At 35.6% G+C, this 17,541-nt stretch overlaps 1 protein-coding gene across 1 annotated transcript in view; it reads left to right on the plus strand.

Moving 5' to 3' along the window:
• Nucleotides 1–565: 565 nt before the first annotated feature.
• Nucleotides 566–17,541, plus strand: part of MBTD1 (mbt domain containing 1) — a 32,376-nt gene continuing 15,400 nt past the window's right edge. Inside the window, exons 1-11 of the mRNA XM_009576700.1 lie at nt 566–684; nt 3,829–4,030; nt 5,159–5,292; nt 6,134–6,248; nt 6,345–6,427; nt 12,087–12,204; nt 12,839–12,973; nt 13,452–13,540; nt 14,873–15,107; nt 16,409–16,464; nt 16,740–16,844. Of these exons, the coding sequence (XP_009574995.1) occupies nt 3,877–4,030; nt 5,159–5,292; nt 6,134–6,248; nt 6,345–6,427; nt 12,087–12,204; nt 12,839–12,973; nt 13,452–13,540; nt 14,873–15,107; nt 16,409–16,464; nt 16,740–16,844 (1,224 nt within the window). The 5' untranslated portion in view covers nt 566–684; nt 3,829–3,876. The remainder of the gene's footprint in view (nt 685–3,828; nt 4,031–5,158; nt 5,293–6,133; nt 6,249–6,344; nt 6,428–12,086; nt 12,205–12,838; nt 12,974–13,451; nt 13,541–14,872; nt 15,108–16,408; nt 16,465–16,739; nt 16,845–17,541) is intronic.

Genomic DNA, 17,541 nt, shown 5'->3' on the forward strand with positions numbered 1-17,541 from the left:
GATCTGGTTCAGTTTTGAGGAAAAGGTAACCTCCTCAGCATGATTTTTGGTGCTAAATCCAGCTTCTAAGAGTAGGAAACATTTTATGCCTGTCTTGTGAAACATGGATTGATCTTACAGTGGTTGTAATTGTTAGATCAAGTTACTGCTACTGTTAGTCTCTGGTAGCTTTTTTGGGTGAAGGACTGCATTCTCATGGACAGTGTCTCAAAATTCAGTGGGAACACCTTGCAGCGTAATAAACTGTTCTTTCTGAGGCTTCCATTCATAGAGGTCCTGTAGCTACCATGGTTAGGTGCTTTTTTGTCAGACAAGATATAGCTAGTCAGCAGATACGGCACACTGCTGCTCATCACTTACAAGAACTCAGCATGCTGTTACCGAAGCAGCTGCTTTATCTCAGTTGTGGTTGTGTTTGAGGCATATGTTGTCCTTTTTGTAAGGATGCCATTTTTGACCTTTGAATTAGGAGTTGTACCCCAACTTTTTTCTGTTTCAGATGTTAGAGGTCCTATTCTTTTGCAAACCCCGACTAAGTTCTGCAGGAAGGGTTATTAGAGATTCCATGTGTTGTTCACTTGTTTCTACAAATGCTGTCTCTCAACATGAGTTAAAAAGAACCTTAGTGGTGTTTATTATCAAAATAGAAATGGTTTGATCTGCTCTAGCAAAATTCCAGCATAGGTATTTGCATATCATCTTCCCTAACTTCCACCGACTTCTGCGCACGAAGTGCTTTGCGGGTTTTTTCGTTGCAAAACTGGACCTTTTCCAAGTCTCACAAAACATATTTTGAGTACTTTCCCCAGAATTACAATCCAGATAACAACTATAAATTAAGATTAACAATGTCCTACATAAATTATCTGGCAAACGTGATCATCTTCTGGCAAAAGCTTGGATAAAAATGTTTTATAAAAACTACAGTATTATTTTAAAACAGTAAGCAAAGCTGCTGTTTTGAGTTGCTCATAACCTGAATTGGAACAATTTGGCCAAATATAAAGTGAATGGAAAGGTGCTATATGACACTTTTTTTGACAGTGTAGTTAAACTCGACAAACTTGGTGATTGCTATTTAGGAACCTGTATAATGCTGAAGAATTATTTTCTTAGTAGAGGGCCCAGCTTTCCATATAGAAAGTGGAAATACTTTTTTTTCTCATCTTCATTTTCTTTCTCATGGATATTTTGGGCTTGGCAGTAATATTGAGGTTTTAAATATATGTAATGCAAAAGAAGAACAAAAAAGAGCCAACTGTGCTATTATGGTATCTGCAATTGTAATCTTGCACCATGCTTCAACTTGCCTAGAGCAGCCTGTCTTCCCTTCTGTGCCACTGGTCCTTCATCTTGCCTCCAACCTCCCATTTCTTCTTTCACCTTCCCTTGCAGTGGGAGCAGTGCTGGCTATAGTTTCTCTTTTGTAGCATTGAGAGTTGGAGGGACTGGGAATGGGCTGCACTTATCTTCCTTCTTCTGCTACAGCGTTTCAGACCTCTGCCAGCAAAGTACTGGGCAAAGCAGAACTGCTGTGTGGGTCCAGAGTTCTCCAGTCTGGAATGGAAAAGGGATGTCCCAAGACTACCTTGTACTACAGCCTCCACGAAGGGATTGAAGTCCTCCTTTATGTGGGGCAAGGCCCTAATCTCTTAGTGAAATCAGATCAGCTGACTTATGGAGGATGAGTGAATGAGGAAGGAGATCCTGCCTGTGGGCTCTGAAACACCACTAGTATCTATCCATAATACTAGAAGGCATCACGGTGTTCTGGTGTTACTGTTGTGAATGGTTAATATGGTATTGCATTTTATTTCTCAGCAGAGACTGAGGTCAAGGAAGGTTAAATATTGTGAGACATTAAGGAGTTCATGAAATCTTGAGGAAGATGACTAGTCTTCACGTTCTGATCTGTAAATTACTGGCACTGTTCGCAGAACACTGTATCTCCATGGCAACGTTGTGCTCAACTTTTGCCTTAATCTACACACACGTGCACACACAAACAAATAACTGATCTTGCGTCTTGTTGGCTATAGCCAGTAATAGTGTACAGGTAAGACTTGTCACCAGTGCAGGTCAGGACTAGGTTTTGTTCTGCCATTGCTCAGTGTTTCCTCTAATGATTGCGACTGTTACCGTACCTACTTCAGGCAGATGTCAGTTCTTCCTCCTGTCAAGTTATGCCTTATCCTAAGTTTTGATTGGTTTTAATATAATTTTTTAATTACTGGCTGAGGAATGTGTGCATAATTAACATTACACTGACTTTTTTTGTTGTTTTGTTTCAGAGCTGCTTTAAGTGTTTTAAATTTGTTTACCTTCTTGCATAACCTTTTGTGCTTACTGGTTTTTGTTTGGTTTTTTGGTTTTTTTTTTTTTTTAATTGGATGCTAGGATTGGGTAGTGTGGAAATCAGTTTTCCTTTTTAACTATAAAGAAATCCTTCTATAATAGGATTTAGTCAGATTGCAAAGGAGAATAGAGAATATTACAATAAAGGGATAGCATGGCAGAAAAAGGCTCAGATGAGATCCAACAATAAAAATGTTCAGGCATATACTCTCTAGGAAAGGGATTTGGGGAATTACTGTGATGAAATCTTAAAGCTATGAATCCAAATTCAATTTAAGAAGGAAAAGTCCGATCACATATTTTTTTTTTTTCTGTCTACAATGACTTTTAAATAAAATTAGCTCTTGGAAAAGGAAGTAGAGGCAAAGGCTTTCTTAATTTTTTTTTTTCTGTTTTCTTGGCTGTACTTCATTCTCCTAACTTGTGCTTCTCTGTCTTCTCTTTATCTGTTATTTCCTTTCAAACTTAGTAGATACTGTGAAGGATAATGGAAATACTTTGAATTTTTTTCTTTAGCTTAATGAGGGCAGCTCACGTAGCAGTAGCCTTGTTTCAGTAGAGCTGTGTGAGATATTAATAAAGTTAAAATTGTCACTGTATTAAAATGCATGCATTGGATGTGCATCAGAAAAAAGACAACAGTTAATCTACTGTTTATACTTCTTTAATGTCTTTGCTGGAAATTGCTTAACTGTTAGGCGTTCTTCAAAATTGTATGCTTTTATTTGACCTCAGATTTTTTGGTTATAGCAAAACTATTATGTAACAAGTTTTCATATATGACAGTGGCAAATTAGTCACCTTTCTATCTTTTAGCATTTATACAGACCCTATTGCCATAGTAACTGAGCTCTTCATAATTGTTAATGTATTAATCCTCAGAACATCCCTGTGAGGTAGAGAGGTATTCCTGTTTCACACGTGAGAAACTGAATCATAGGGAAGCTGAATGATTTATTGATAACCCTACAAGCCAATGAGAGCAGAGATACACTCTCATTTCTTTTCCTGTGGAAAAAGTGCCCTCTTGGTTGAACTGTCTTTTCTCTGCCCAGCTTTCTCAAATGAATGAATTTTAGTGAAATTGGCTGCAGCCATCTGGAATGTGCCCATTTGCATATAAGATCTGTGTGGCTGTCATTATTCAGCACATCAGGTTTAATGATCTCTGAAGATACGGAGAAAAAGAAATGTATGGACTGCTACTGTGTATTCTCAGTGGATCATGAGATAGATTTTTCTTCCTGTATATCACAATACCAAAAATTGGCTGGTTTTGACTATACCAATACTAATTTAATTGGCAATATATGGCTCATATCTCTGTGCTGATAGAGCAGTTTGTTAGTACATCTACTTTTGAAGGCTGACTTTGACCTTTGAAACTTTTTAAGCTTGACTTTGAAATATTTGCATTCAGAATGCTCTGCTATTCTTTGGGTTTTTTGTTGTTTGTTTCCTTTTAATTTTTAGACAGAACATTCTTCACGAGCGGAAAGGAAAAGACGTGATTCATTCGGGATGTTTGACGGTTATGATAGTTGTAGTGAGGACACCAGCAGCAGCTCCAGTTCAGATGAGAGTGAAGAGGAGGTTGCTCCTTTGCCGTCCAGTCTCCCAATTATAAAGAACAATGGACAGGTCTATACTTACCCAGATGGCAAATCTGGCATGGGTAAGTGTGTGGTGCATGAGTACAAAGAGTTTGATATTTATGTTTTTCCCCCTGTGGTGTGAGTTGTGAGGGTCCAATCGCAAATGTTGGTCCCAATTAAAAATGGACCAAAACAGCTGAAGGGTTGGGGTTGGTTGGTTTGTTTGGGAGAGAGGTGTTTGCTAAACTGAAATGAGATTCCTTTCCAGGAAAGGAATGGAATCTGTCAGGAAAGAAACAGTATGGGAACATCCGCCCCTACCATCAAATGTGTGTTATATCTACATGCACATGCATGTGTATGTTCTCATGTCTTTGAGCTTTGAGGAAAATGTCAGTGTGTTCTCTCTACACTTGGGCATATATTGTCTCTACCCTTTATGTTATAGATACAATATATTAAAATTATTTCTTCTTATACTAGGAAAACTTCATTACTGCTACTGTATAAAGTCTGTCAGTGTATACCTGTTCACTACCCACTAGCTGTGAGCTAGAGTATACTGCAAAAAATAAAAAAAGGGAAGATTCTTTTCCTCGATGGTAAAAGCATATTTTAGCCAAAATCATTAGTGATTAGAAGAGCGCTCTCTGGGTAGAATCTTGGTATTGTCTCATTGGCCTAAGTTGGTCACAAAGTCGTCTTCATCATGGAAGAACTTGGTGATGCTGTCAACCTCTGAAGCTAGAAGAGAATATTGGTGGGCTAGGGTACTTTGGGTATACTAATTTATGCTTCAAAAAAGAGATCTGGTTTTATTTCAGGTCGGAAGTTTTAAATATTTAGAGGAAATCAAGATTGACAGGCCGAGATTCAAAGCAGACATTTCCTTGAGAACCATGAAAACACAGAAATTGGCTTTAGCTGATTTAGCTGGGTCATTCACTTCTACCAGTGCTAAAATTAATAGGGAGCAAAAAGGAGGCACCCTTTCACCAATGAACTTGAGGTTCTTATTGTTTCACTGAGATTTGTGGTGGTATTCTTGTTTTAAGTTATCTTTCTGTGTCATTCTCTTCAGGGTCAAACCCTAAGAAACTGTTTGGTGGTGCCACCTACAGGACCTTCCTTATGTTGTCCTTGTTCTGAATTTTTACTGAGGTCTTCATTACACTCTTAACATTTGGCTTTTTCTCTCCTCTGATTAGCTACATGCGAGATGTGTGGAATGGTTGGTGTCCGTGACGCTTTTTACTCTAAAACAAAACGCTTCTGCAGTGTGTCATGCTCTAGAAGCTATTCATCGAACTCCAAGAAGGCCAGCATTCTGGCCAGACTTCAGGTAGCGGTACAGACACCATTTTCTTTATATACTTATTATAGTTGTGTTTGTAAAACATGTACATCTGTAAAACTTGCATGATGTTTTAAGATAAGTCAAATTTCTTAACGAATTAAAATTTTCACACGAGTGATTTTTTAAGCCAAAACTCAAAACTGTATCAGTCATGAACAAATTACTTTGCTCAGCAGAGCAAATTTGAGAGAATACTGAGTCCTTATTTCATTTCTGCTGCAGCGGCCCTTCTGCAAGAAAAAGATCAGGAAAAATCTTCAGTCTACATATGTAGTGACTTGGAATTCCATGCATCTCATACCCAAGATATTTTCTGGCTTTAGAGAGCATAAACGTTTAGTTTTGGTTGTGAGGGTTTTCTTAACTATATAGATTTGCAAAATGGGTTTTGGTCTGTTCACTTAAAATATTAATCAAATAATCATGAAGGTATATTTGTAACATTCAAGAAAAGAGAGAGAAATGTCATTATATCTTATCTCAAATTCATTGCAACAAATGCCAAGAAATTGCATTGGTATAAATTAGATTAAAAGTTCTTCCTTTTGACCTGCTTTTAAAAAATATCTTTTTTTCAGGTAAACTACAGTGAATCTATAATGCTGTTCAAGTTGGAATACTAGTACAAAAGTCATCTTTTGGACATTCTTTGCTACTGGTTTTTAAATTTATTTAATATTATATGTAGTTTTGTGATACTTAGTCAACTTCCATTCTGTGTTGTTCTAATTTTAGTTAAATGTGCCAGAGATGTGCTACAGACCTATGGAAATTTCCTGATGGGAGTTTGGAAAGACTTTATTTACTTAGCTTTTTTTTGTTTTAGGGTAAACCTCCGACAAAGAAGGCTAAAGTTCTACAAAAACAACCATTAGTGGCTAAATTAGCAGCATATGCTCAGTACCAAGCAACTTTACAAAACCAGGCAAAGACTAAAGCAGGTAATGGCATATAAACAGAGTTGAAACAAATTCTCGGTAATATAAGGTTTGTGACTCATTAGAAGCTTCCTAAATAAAATAACTTTCTCTTAGCAGCTGTCCCTGTGGAAGGTTTCAGCTGGGGTAACTACATCAATAGCAATAGCTTTACAGCAGCTCCTGTTACCTGTTTTAAACACGTAAGTATTTTTCAATATGTGCTATTCTTCTGTGTGTGTGCATGAGAGAGAGAGTCCATGTTAATTCTTGAATTAATTTTTGCAAAACATTCATATCCAGATGTTTCATGGCCTTGGACTATAAAACTTATATTGTAAACTGTGTTAGTATGACTACTTTTTAGATAGGTATGTTTGATTTTATCTGTCCTTGAAACCATTCTGAACACTATCAGTTACTCGCATCATACATACTCTCATAAACAAAGAAAAAAGTAAAAGGAGGACTCTTAAATACTTACGAAGTTATTTTTGTCACATACAAGGTGTAAAATCATCGAATGCGCGACAGAGCATCAAACCAACCAGGTCAGACAATATTAGAAAAAGTTACAAAAGGTTTTTTAGGGTGACTCAGACTTGCTCCATTATATTGAACTGATTTTTTGGTTACATATTTAGATTTGGGATTTTTTTCTTAGTTTTTAGTCAGATTGTCCCTGTCAGTTGTGCTGCCAGGTAGTGTAGAAATAGAGGAAAACGAAGGCTTTTTATAAATCTGAAATTAAAGAGGTTGGTTTTCTTTGTTTTAGAGTTACAAAAATTCCAGACAAGAAGTCCTCAGTCATTATAGAATGTAATTAGGGGATGAGGAAAATATTTAGCAGCATCTGTCTTTAATGTGTTTGTTAAATTCCAATTATTAGATCTTGTTTAAAATATTGTTAGTACTTTCTGTTTCTTAAGTAAAAACTTTCTGACAGAAAGTGTTTTCTCAGCATACTTTTTTTTTTATTTGGGAAGTTGAAGTGTTCCATCCTCTTACAAAGGTTTTATTTTTCTCAAAATTATCTGATGAAAATTGCAATCAAAACAAACATTTTGTTTCTTGGAAGTTGTCCATAAGGGAAAAGAGAGACATATTTTCTGTCCAGTTCTGGAATTCACGCTGAGCCCTGTCAACTCATAAATCAGTAGGAGTTGAGAGCTCTTGGCAGTTGGCACTTTCTGAATAGCACCCTTTATGCTTAGAGGCCTTAACTATTGCCCCGGACAGAGCCTTGCGTTAGTAGAGCTTCGTGAATTTGTATCGAATTCCACGTGCTTAAGGAAGCATGTTTGCACTTTGCTTTCACAGTTATGTACGTGCTGTTAGAAGTAATTTCATAAGTTCGTATCAAAAGGTATTGTTTGATAACGTGGGCTGTGCTCTTATAACAACAAATGCTTCATGATGTATGGCATCCTTAATTAGGATACAGCTACAATAGTTAGGTCACTTCTAAATTATGCTATAACATTCCATATTAAAAGGAGTTGTATCTTCCTTTTTTACTACTTCATTCATTAAGTTGAAAGGTACACCGATAATGTAAACAAATACAACACTAATGTTCACATTTTACCTTGAAAATTTTCACAATCTACATGGCAACAGTGCTACTAAGCCTGAATGATGTTTCTTTTCTGTCCCTGGTTTCCTTTTTTATGCAAGTAAAATGCAACTCCTGCAGTCTCCTTTGGAGATTTCTTCTTCTTTGGTGGACATTAGTTAGTGTTTCAAAAGTGTGATTTGCATTTAGTTTTACTGTAATTATTTCTTTGAAAAATATATTATTTAAACCAGTCAGAATCTGAAAACACATTAGTAGTCTTTTGTTAGAAACTCCTCTCTCTCCCCCACTCTCTGTTGATAACTAAAAGAAACAATACTCTTTTTGTCTGTCTGGAAAGATTATTGCTATGCTTTCTGTGTACTATATTGATTTGATTCATAAAAGTTTGTATTAGTTGATGTTTGTTTACCATCTGTATTATGGATTCCATGCACATGTTGTGTGTGTCTGCGAGACTGAATATATAAAGCTTATTCTGTTCAAAACAAAAGTTTTGAATCGAAAGTAAAATCATGACATATCTACCCTTAAATTTGTTACTAGGTAAAATATGTATCTTGTTATACTGGGTATATCTGTATGGATATTTGATAGGGAACATTGGGATCAATAATAAAGAAAACTTAAGGGAATTATAAGATGTGGGATTTGGCTTATTGATTGGTTTTTTAATAACCTGGCATACTTCAGTGTTTCAGGTCTGATGTAATTTTGTCACATAAGTTTTTTTTGCCTGGGGACTTACTTCCTCTTCAATTTAAAACAGTTATATTTTAGAATTAAAACTTTTAAATCTTGAAGTTCTCTCTATTTCTTTCTCTGTATGAGAATAATTAATTTCAAAGTCTTTTGATGCCCTTAATGTGGTTTTTGTACTTCCCTGTTACCTTCATTCCAGACTTCAGTGTTGAGTAACACTAATGAAACTCACTAGCAACAGTACAACTATGCCCAATTTATAGTTCAGTAAACTGAAGTAGAGAAGCTGCTTTGGTTTATGTCATATAGGAAGCCTGTGACAAAACCAGAATTACAGTTTGTGCACCTTGCAGCTTTTTTTTTGTCAAATTGAGTTAATCAGACACACAGCAGTAGCTGATGCAAGGATGAAAACTCTTAATGTTTTTAATATTGTGTTACAGCTTAGTAACATACAGTGTGCTCATTGCTAACCTGCATTCCAATTTCATTTTTTTTCCTTTTTTGTATATTTGCCTTTAGCTCAAATCATTCCTAGAAATGAAAGCAAGTACAGTGCTTTGAGTCGTTTGTCAGTACCACTTAATGTACAACTTAATGTACAATTAATAGTAATTATTCTTTTCCACTCTGTTGCTAATGAGATGCACATTTTCTGAAGTTAAGAATTTTTTAGTCTTTCTTCTAGTTGAATTTTATTCTGAGCTGAAATATTTTCATTCTTTTGGTTTCTTTCGTTATTAAAATAAATGAATAAATAAATAATTTGCTCTAAGGGAGCATTTCCAGGATTTTACCCTAGGTGGCAGTGCTTTGCTTTGAACTTCTTATTTTAAACGATTTTGCACATTGTCTTCTCTGGCGTTACCTTTTGTGGGGGTACTGTTCACACACAAGGTATCAGCATAGTATCCTTACGCTTCAAGAATTGGTAGCATCACTTTGCCATTAAAAGTTTCAAGTCTGAAATGTCAAGTGGCAATGTTGGTGCCATCCAAAACTTTTAGAAGCCAATTATTTAACCCACGAGACCTTTGTTCAGCTAGGCATGTGGGAATACTTAGCCTTTAGGTGCTCCTGTCAAACAGGATCTTCCTGATTGCAACTTACCTTGCAGAGAAGGCAGCTGCTGCTCACAGATAAACCCTCCCAAGTCATCTCCCGGAGCAGGAAGCGATGAACCAGATCTTCCTTGTTTGGGAGTAACATGAAGTGGATCTCTTCGTCATGAGTCTGAAAGGTAAATTTGTTCTTACCTGTAAATTATGGTTCTGCTAGTTCGCACTATGCCAATCCAGACTTCAGAGTTACCCTTCCAGCCAGCAGATGAATAAGACTTAAGACTTACGTAGTGCTTTGTGAGTTTTTCAAAGCACTGTGCAAACATTGATTTGATTAATTAGATGAAGACAGAGAAGACATGAAGGAAGATGGCTGTTATAGCCCTGGTTTATCCAGTCTTCCTCCCTTAAGAATATTCATAATGAGCGAAAAATGAAAAGATGGCGCAGTATACCAGGTATACTGTAAACCATCACTTCAGGACAGTAATATTATCTGGCATTTCAGTAGTGATGCTACACAGGATGGCGTCCTTCTTCTAAAGGGTGAGCCATATGGATTGGTGTAGGAGAACTAGCAGAACCAATATTTTCACAGACAAGGACAAATTTAACTTTCTGCTATTTCCCTCTATACCAATCCACATTCTAGAAATAAATGACATTTCCATTACCGGTTGATGCGAGAAGTGTTTCAATATACTCTTCTCTCTGAATCAACTGAACAGATAAGCAGGCAGTAAAATATATTTCAATTAAGTGCAGCTGGATTATGAAATTATTCAGCACTGCCATTTTTGATTGTTTGGCCTCATCTGTATCTCTATACAAGGCAACAAGATGTACTAAAATATGCAGTCTGAAAAGTTTATTTCCCCAATTCGATTCAAAAAGCTACATGTCAATTTAGAGATGATAGCGAATATGTAATAGGACTTGATTAAGAAGCTGTATCTGCATATTTTGTGTGTGAAAATAAGCCATAATCTTTCAAGTTGTGTTTTTTCTCTCTGTCTGCCAGATGGCAGAAAAGAGCTCTGCAGTCTAGACTGGTGTAGATGGGACATAGCAGAACATGAAGAGACCAGGCTTCAAGAATAAGAAACTGGCATACTTGCAATAACTTATTTTTCCTTTAATAGTTAAAACTAGTTTTAAGTTTTGCATGCCTAGCCTCAAATATTTCTACTAGTGAGGCGTATCCCTTTTTAAGATAAGTTTGGCTTTTGCTGGTTGGCTGTTGCTGATTGCCAGCAAAATTCCAGTATCGTGATTTCCAATCATTCAGGATTAATCCAACTTTCTTCACTTGAGGCTCTCAGCCAAAATTCTGTGAAGTTGGAGGCTGTTCCCACTGAGCTGTTAAGTTCTCTGTGTTTGCAAAGAGCTTTGAAAATGAGACACAGCCTTAGAATACTGTCTGCCCTCTGGTACAGACCAGAGGATCCCTTCAGTTGTCCCTGTGATACCTGAATATTCTCTGAATTGTTAAGAATTTATTTTGCTCAGAACACCTTAGAATTGATGTGACTGTTCTTCTAAAATACCCCAAATCCGAGTCTTCCCCTTCTTGGTGGTCTCTAGTTTAATGTAAACTGAGTAATTTTCTGTTTTGTTACTAATATAACTTCAGTTGAGTCGCTTTTAAGGTTTTAGACTCTTCAGCACTGTGCATTTCTGGTATCTCTACATTACCATCTTTGACTATCTTTTCATGATGCTCTGTTCAACAAAACATTCTTCTTGAGATAGCAAACTCAATGTAATTTTTATCTCCAGTTTCCCCAAATCCTTAATAGCTCATCAAGTTTGTATTTCTTTTTGTTACTTATGCATTAGTCTAAGCCTTCAGGACAGCGTGTGAGGAATCTAGCTGTGTATTTCCTTTTTGCATTTATTGAAAAGGTGCCACTCAGTCTTCAATTCTTTTTGCTTGCTTGATGGAATGCTCACTTGCAGGTGATATGAAAGCCTGTTCCTCTGAGAGGATGTGAAACAGTGGGTGATAAACCCCACCATAATAAATCATCAGAATAGATTCAAGAAATAACTTTTAGGCATTTTTTCAGGAACATTTCTGATTTACAGAATGTAAAGATTTTGATATCGGTGGTACAGGTATGAATTTAAAGTACCATAATTTTCTTGCAAGTGGAATTGCAGAGGAATTACACTGTTCTCACTAAAATCTGTAGCTTGCACCTAGTTGAAACATAGTAGAATAAAGCTGACCTGTGAGTATATGCAATTTGTGCTTGAGCTTTACAGATTTTTAAACTTGGAATCCTGTAGTTTTTGTAGGAAATACACAGTAATAATTGTATACAATTGTAATACTACACGTAAGGTTCAATCAAAACCAAACTAGGTTTTCGTAGAACAACTGTTTTCTAAACATATGCATATGTCTTATCTTGTATATTGATTGTTTTCATTTTTTAAGTCGCTCATAAAACACTATAACAAAAAAAAAAATTTCATGTGGTGAACTGGTGACTTTCCCCCCCCCACCTTAAATGATAGGCACCTATGGGCACATGCTGGGGTGATATCTCAGAAGGAGTGCGAGTGGAGGTTCCAAACACCGACTGCAGCCTACCTACCAAAGTCTTCTGGATAGCTGGAATTGTAAAATTAGCAGGTGAATATATTTTAGTTGAAATTATTAAAATAATCAAAATAACTGTCAGTGGTCACCTGGTTGGTGGAATGTTGGCACTGGTTAGGTTGTCAAAGCTGCGTCAATAGGTTATATGTTTTACCACTATCACTATGTTATACTGTTTCATAGTGGCTTCAGTGAAGCTTGGGAATGCCTGGTTTTTTCATATTGCCTCAGAGTACAGTAAGAGCAGTGCAGAATGAGGAGATAGGAAATTGTATAATAGCTAGCAAGTAAGCCTTGTTATATGAATCACTTTTCTTGGTTAAAAGAGAAGTTAAAAATTCAAGGTCGCATAGCTAAGATATGAAAACGCAGATACTGTGGGTAATTAATTTTGTCCTCCTAAATATAACTTCTAAAGGTTTATAGTTCAAGAATTTTAATTTTAATTAAAATTTTACTTACGTGATACCACATGCACATTTATCAAAGTAATCCATTCTGTGCATTAATAACATGCAGCAATGTGACGTAAGAACAATGTTCTATGAAAAGTTCTAGTCTAGAAAATCCAATGTAATACACATTATGATTGGTAAAGAAATATTAATAGATCTTTTATAATCTTGTTTAATTTTTGTCTTTTTTAAATGGGATTGCTTTCTTTCAGGCTACAATGCTCTGCTAAGATACGAAGGCTTTGAAAATGATTCAAGTCTTGACTTCTGGTGCAACGTTTGTGGGTCTGACATCCACCCAGTTGGTTGGTGTGCAACCAGTGGGAAGCCCCTAGTCCCTCCTCGAAGTATGTAAATAGTAGCCTTACTGATTGATACAGAAGTCTGTCTTTATTGAACTAAATTTGCTCATGGTTCAGATATCATAGTATTTTTTTACCATAGCAGCTCTTTCAACAGTTATGAATAAATCATTTTAACTTTTGGAAAAATAAGGACTTGAATGATGCTGAAAGTGTTTCTTGGAGTAGCCCATCTGATGTGACTTAAAGTTTTTAAGATCAAGGTGGAAGCAGTTAGCTAATCAGTGATGTGAACATGCACTGATTTTATTTATATTTTGTTATTAAATTCTTTGCCCTGACATACCCATGAACTTAATCTTGGGTAGCATTCATTCTCTAAAGAGGTTTTTGTCATTATTGTCATCCAGGCTTTTTAACAGTCATCTGGGATTTCTTCTTTACATATTCCAGACTCTAATATTGTCTCTAACGGACACAATTAAAAATCAGTGGCTTATTTTTTCCCCTTCATTTGCAACAGCCATCCAACACAAATACACAAACTGGAAAGCTTTTCTAGTGAAACGACTTACTGGTGCCAAAACACTTCCTCCTGACTTTTCTCAGAAGGTAAGGCTGATGCAATATCAATGATGTACTATAAACGAAATTGCAGCACAATGTGAAGAACTGAAGTATTGTACAATGGCACATTAGCTCCTTTTATAGTGAAGATGATACAGTAGTTTCTTCCCTTAAATACAGTTTTCCTTGGGATCTCTATTCTCCATTTATGTCCACACTTGTCAGTATGTATTTGGAAAACTGTTTCCTCTAGCAGAAAATAATTTTCTTTAAAAACTAGTTAGTCTATTTTAATTTTAAAATATCCCAATTTAAAAAAAAAAAAGTGCTAAAAAGCTACCCTGTGATATGTAAGAAAAATTAAAACTGATTTTTCTGATTTAGGAATGATTTTATCATGCACTATTTCAAGAAACTGAACAAAATGTATTAATATAGCACATATCTAGATGCAATAAAGTACATACTTTTCAATGTTAATATTTTTCATCTGCTCTGGACTAGATTTTTTTGCTGTCTTTAAGTCATGTCTTTAAGTGTGGCAGCTGTCTGTATAGTGTGCTGTAAGTTTACTTACTAATACTGTGAGATGGTACATAGCTTCTAGTAGGAATATGAGACTTGTTGTCTTACACTGCATCTAATACTAAAAAAAAAATCACAACAAAAAACCTTTCTGCAGTTGTTCATTTCTATTTAAAAATTGGCTCAGTTGGAAGCCAAATTAAATTGGCAAGATCTCAGCACTTTGGGGAGTTCATAACGGAAATGGCAAGTGACAGATACTGATTTTTAAGCAGAATGTATTGTCACAAGGCAGATTAACATCTACTTCCATTCTCTTCCTTTCTTTTTGGTATATTATGAAGAAATATGTGTGTGAGTGGCCAGCTTTAATTATGTTGAAGGTTTGTTTTCCATGCCTTTTATTATAAAGTATTTAATTCTATTTTTAAGTGCTATATTGTGATTCTATTTTTAAGTGCTATATTGTGAGTGGATGACAAAGCAAAAAAAAAAAAATTTTTTTTTTTGTTAAAGTTGTTTCTCAGGGTAATTTTATCCATTGTTAACTGAACAAACTTTCATTAAGTCAATGGAAAACTCCTGTAACCTATGTGAGAATTGTATTAGGAGCTGTACTTGCTACAGTTAAAGCATTGTTGGATCTGTTTCTACTTAGTCTTCTGAAACATTTCATTTTTCCCCATGTACAATGAAATACAAGAGAAATAATTTGTGTCGTTTTTGCAGGTTGATTAACAAGTACTTGAATTAAATGAAAAGTGCATTGATACTGCGCTTTAATAGCAGAAAACAGATTTCTAAGGAAAAACAGAGCGTATTAAAGAATGGTTTTTTTCCTGTTACTTTAAGGTGTCTGAGAGTATGCAGTATCCATTCAAAACTTCCATGAGAGTAGAAGTTGTTGACAAAACACACCTTTGTCGAACAAGGGTAGCAGTTGTAGAAAGTGTCATTGGGGGACGGTTAAGATTGGTGTATGAAGAAAGTGAAGACAAAACTGATGACTTCTGGTGCCATATGTACAGTCCACTCATTCATCATATTGGTTGGTCTCGAAGTATAGGACACAGGTTCAAAAGATCTGGTAAGTTTGTGTTTTAGAGGTGTCTTTGTGGGCAGTGTTGGCTTGGAGAAGTCTGACTTAAGCAGTACTGTCACTTTATACAATTTATAAAACTAACTTGAATAATGATCTTTAAAAATTCATATAATGCAGCCCAGGGGTTTTACCAATTATATTACACTTAAGAGTTTCAGTTAAAAGTATAATTAGTGTATTTTGCAGCATTGGAAAAGCCAAAATAAATTTTTAGTTGATTTGTGGTATGTCAATATCTAGAAAGATTCAATGATAAACAGTGGTTAACAAACTGTCCAGGCAGGAAAACCTTGAACTGCAATATTCCAGCATGGTAAACGTCATTTTTCATGCTGATACCTGGAGTTACGCAGCTCCACAAACTCCTAGTTTCTTCACGTTTGTCTCTTGTACAATACAACATGGACAAGTACCCTATTAGATACTGAATTTTTTTTTTTTACTTGCAAGTTTAAGGACTATCTAATATTTTTATATTGCAAGATTTACACGTTTTAGAGGGCATTAGGAGATGGGCAGGGAGGATGAAGTGACAGTCTAATAGATGGTACACAGTTAAGGCCCTTGTTATCTAAAATACAAAAATACTTATAATTTGATATATTTAAGGTTTCTAAACAAAAAATCTGTTTTTTAATATTTCTTTGTTCCATTGAGCTTGTGTCCCTTGTCAGAAACAGAATTTCTGTAAAACATTCCACAAGCCACAAATGTTCCTTCAGGAAAACCTTCAGTTTTCCTAGTGCTTAAACTTTCACTGCAACCATTTATAAATGAGAGTAGTTAGAGAAATCTAGAAGAGTGCTACTTCCCAGAAATAATGTCTTGAGCAGGGTTCCAGGGATTCCCCTTGGAAAGTAGGATTCAACGGTTGGCTAAAACCAGCCACATACATGTATTTAAAGTGATTATGTATAGTTATATAAAAAATATATAAATACAATTTTCTGTCATAACATAGTGCAAAGTAGTTTACTTGCCAATTTTTTGCAAAAGCTTCTATGTATATTTGTACCAATTTTGTGACATAATCAAGTGGTCTTGTAAATACTGGCTTTTTTTTTTCCCCCATAAATGAGGTTGTGTTCTAGAGGTATTTCAGGTAAAAGTCAATAAGGAAAATAAATGGATTATGTCCTCCAGATTTTTGTGGTAGTCTTATTATAAACTGTGGGCCTCCCACACCAATAATATGATTGCATTGTACTGGTTAACATATTCAGAAAAACATACTGTCTGCTCTATTAACGAAACTTCTGAATAATACGTACTATTATTCCTTTTAGATATTACAAAGAAACAGGATGGACATTTTGATGCACCCCCACATTTATTTATGAAGGTGAGTTTGCTAGCAAGAACACTGTTTTCTCAGAGTTGATTGAGGACCTTTAGTTCCTGGTGTGTGTAAAACAGACCTGAAACTCTACTTCAGTCCTGGAAATATGCCCAGCACAAGCATTTGCTTTTTTTATTCACTTACCTACTTTGGCCTCCTTGACATAAGCAGAGATAATAGAATAGGTATTTCAATCTGTTGCTTTGGCGGTGTGGGGTTATGTTTTGTTCCATGCTTATTAAATTCTTAGCTTCTGGTGCTATTATGTGATTCTTTAGGTAAAAGATGTCGACGTAGCTGGAGAATGGTTTAAAGAAGGAATGAAATTGGAAGCTATAGACCCCTTAAACCTTTCGGCAATATGTGTGGCAACTATTAGAAAGGTAAGGAAACAAATGTGTATTTTGGGAAGGTAGATGGGAATCCTTTTTTCACTCACCTTTATTCAGGTTTGAAACAAAAAGCTCAAAAACAAAATAAATGCAGTTCATTCACACAGTGAATGTTTATGGAATACGTCCATTAATTGTTTATATACAACTGCTGTGGAAAAGAATATACTCGTAATTTTTTTTTTTATTTTGACTTTAATCTCTGGAAATTCAGACTTACCTTTAATTAGCATATAATACTTTTGAGAGATTAATTTGCAGGACAATCTTCTACTAATTATACCAAATGTTTTGCAACTGTTCAAAAAGAAACCTCATCTTGCTCACTCGCAGGAGTCTATGAAGACATTCTAAGGATGTACTTTTTTCCTAGCTTGGTTGAAAGGGATCCCATCCATGTGAAATCTGTTTTAAAAGACGAAGAAAATGTAAGAAGTAGCTTAGCAGAATTGCATAACCTTACCAATGAGGAGCGTGGTTATGATTTTGAGTCTTTTCTTATTAATGGTGTGCAGAATATCCTTACAAGCTAAAGAGTAGACTGAATTATAAAGCTTTAGAAGTAGAACTGATGTTCACAAGAAAAATAAACTAGAGATCAGAAAAAGGAAATGTTCATCTCTCGACTTCGCTGTTAACAAAGGTACATTTGACAATAGTACACACAATCTTGGAGACAGGTATGATT

Source organism: Fulmarus glacialis, unplaced genomic scaffold (genome assembly GCF_000690835.1).
Source record: "Fulmarus glacialis isolate BGI_N327 unplaced genomic scaffold, ASM69083v1 scaffold21314, whole genome shotgun sequence".
Classification (NCBI taxonomy): domain Eukaryota; kingdom Metazoa; phylum Chordata; class Aves; order Procellariiformes; family Procellariidae; genus Fulmarus; species Fulmarus glacialis.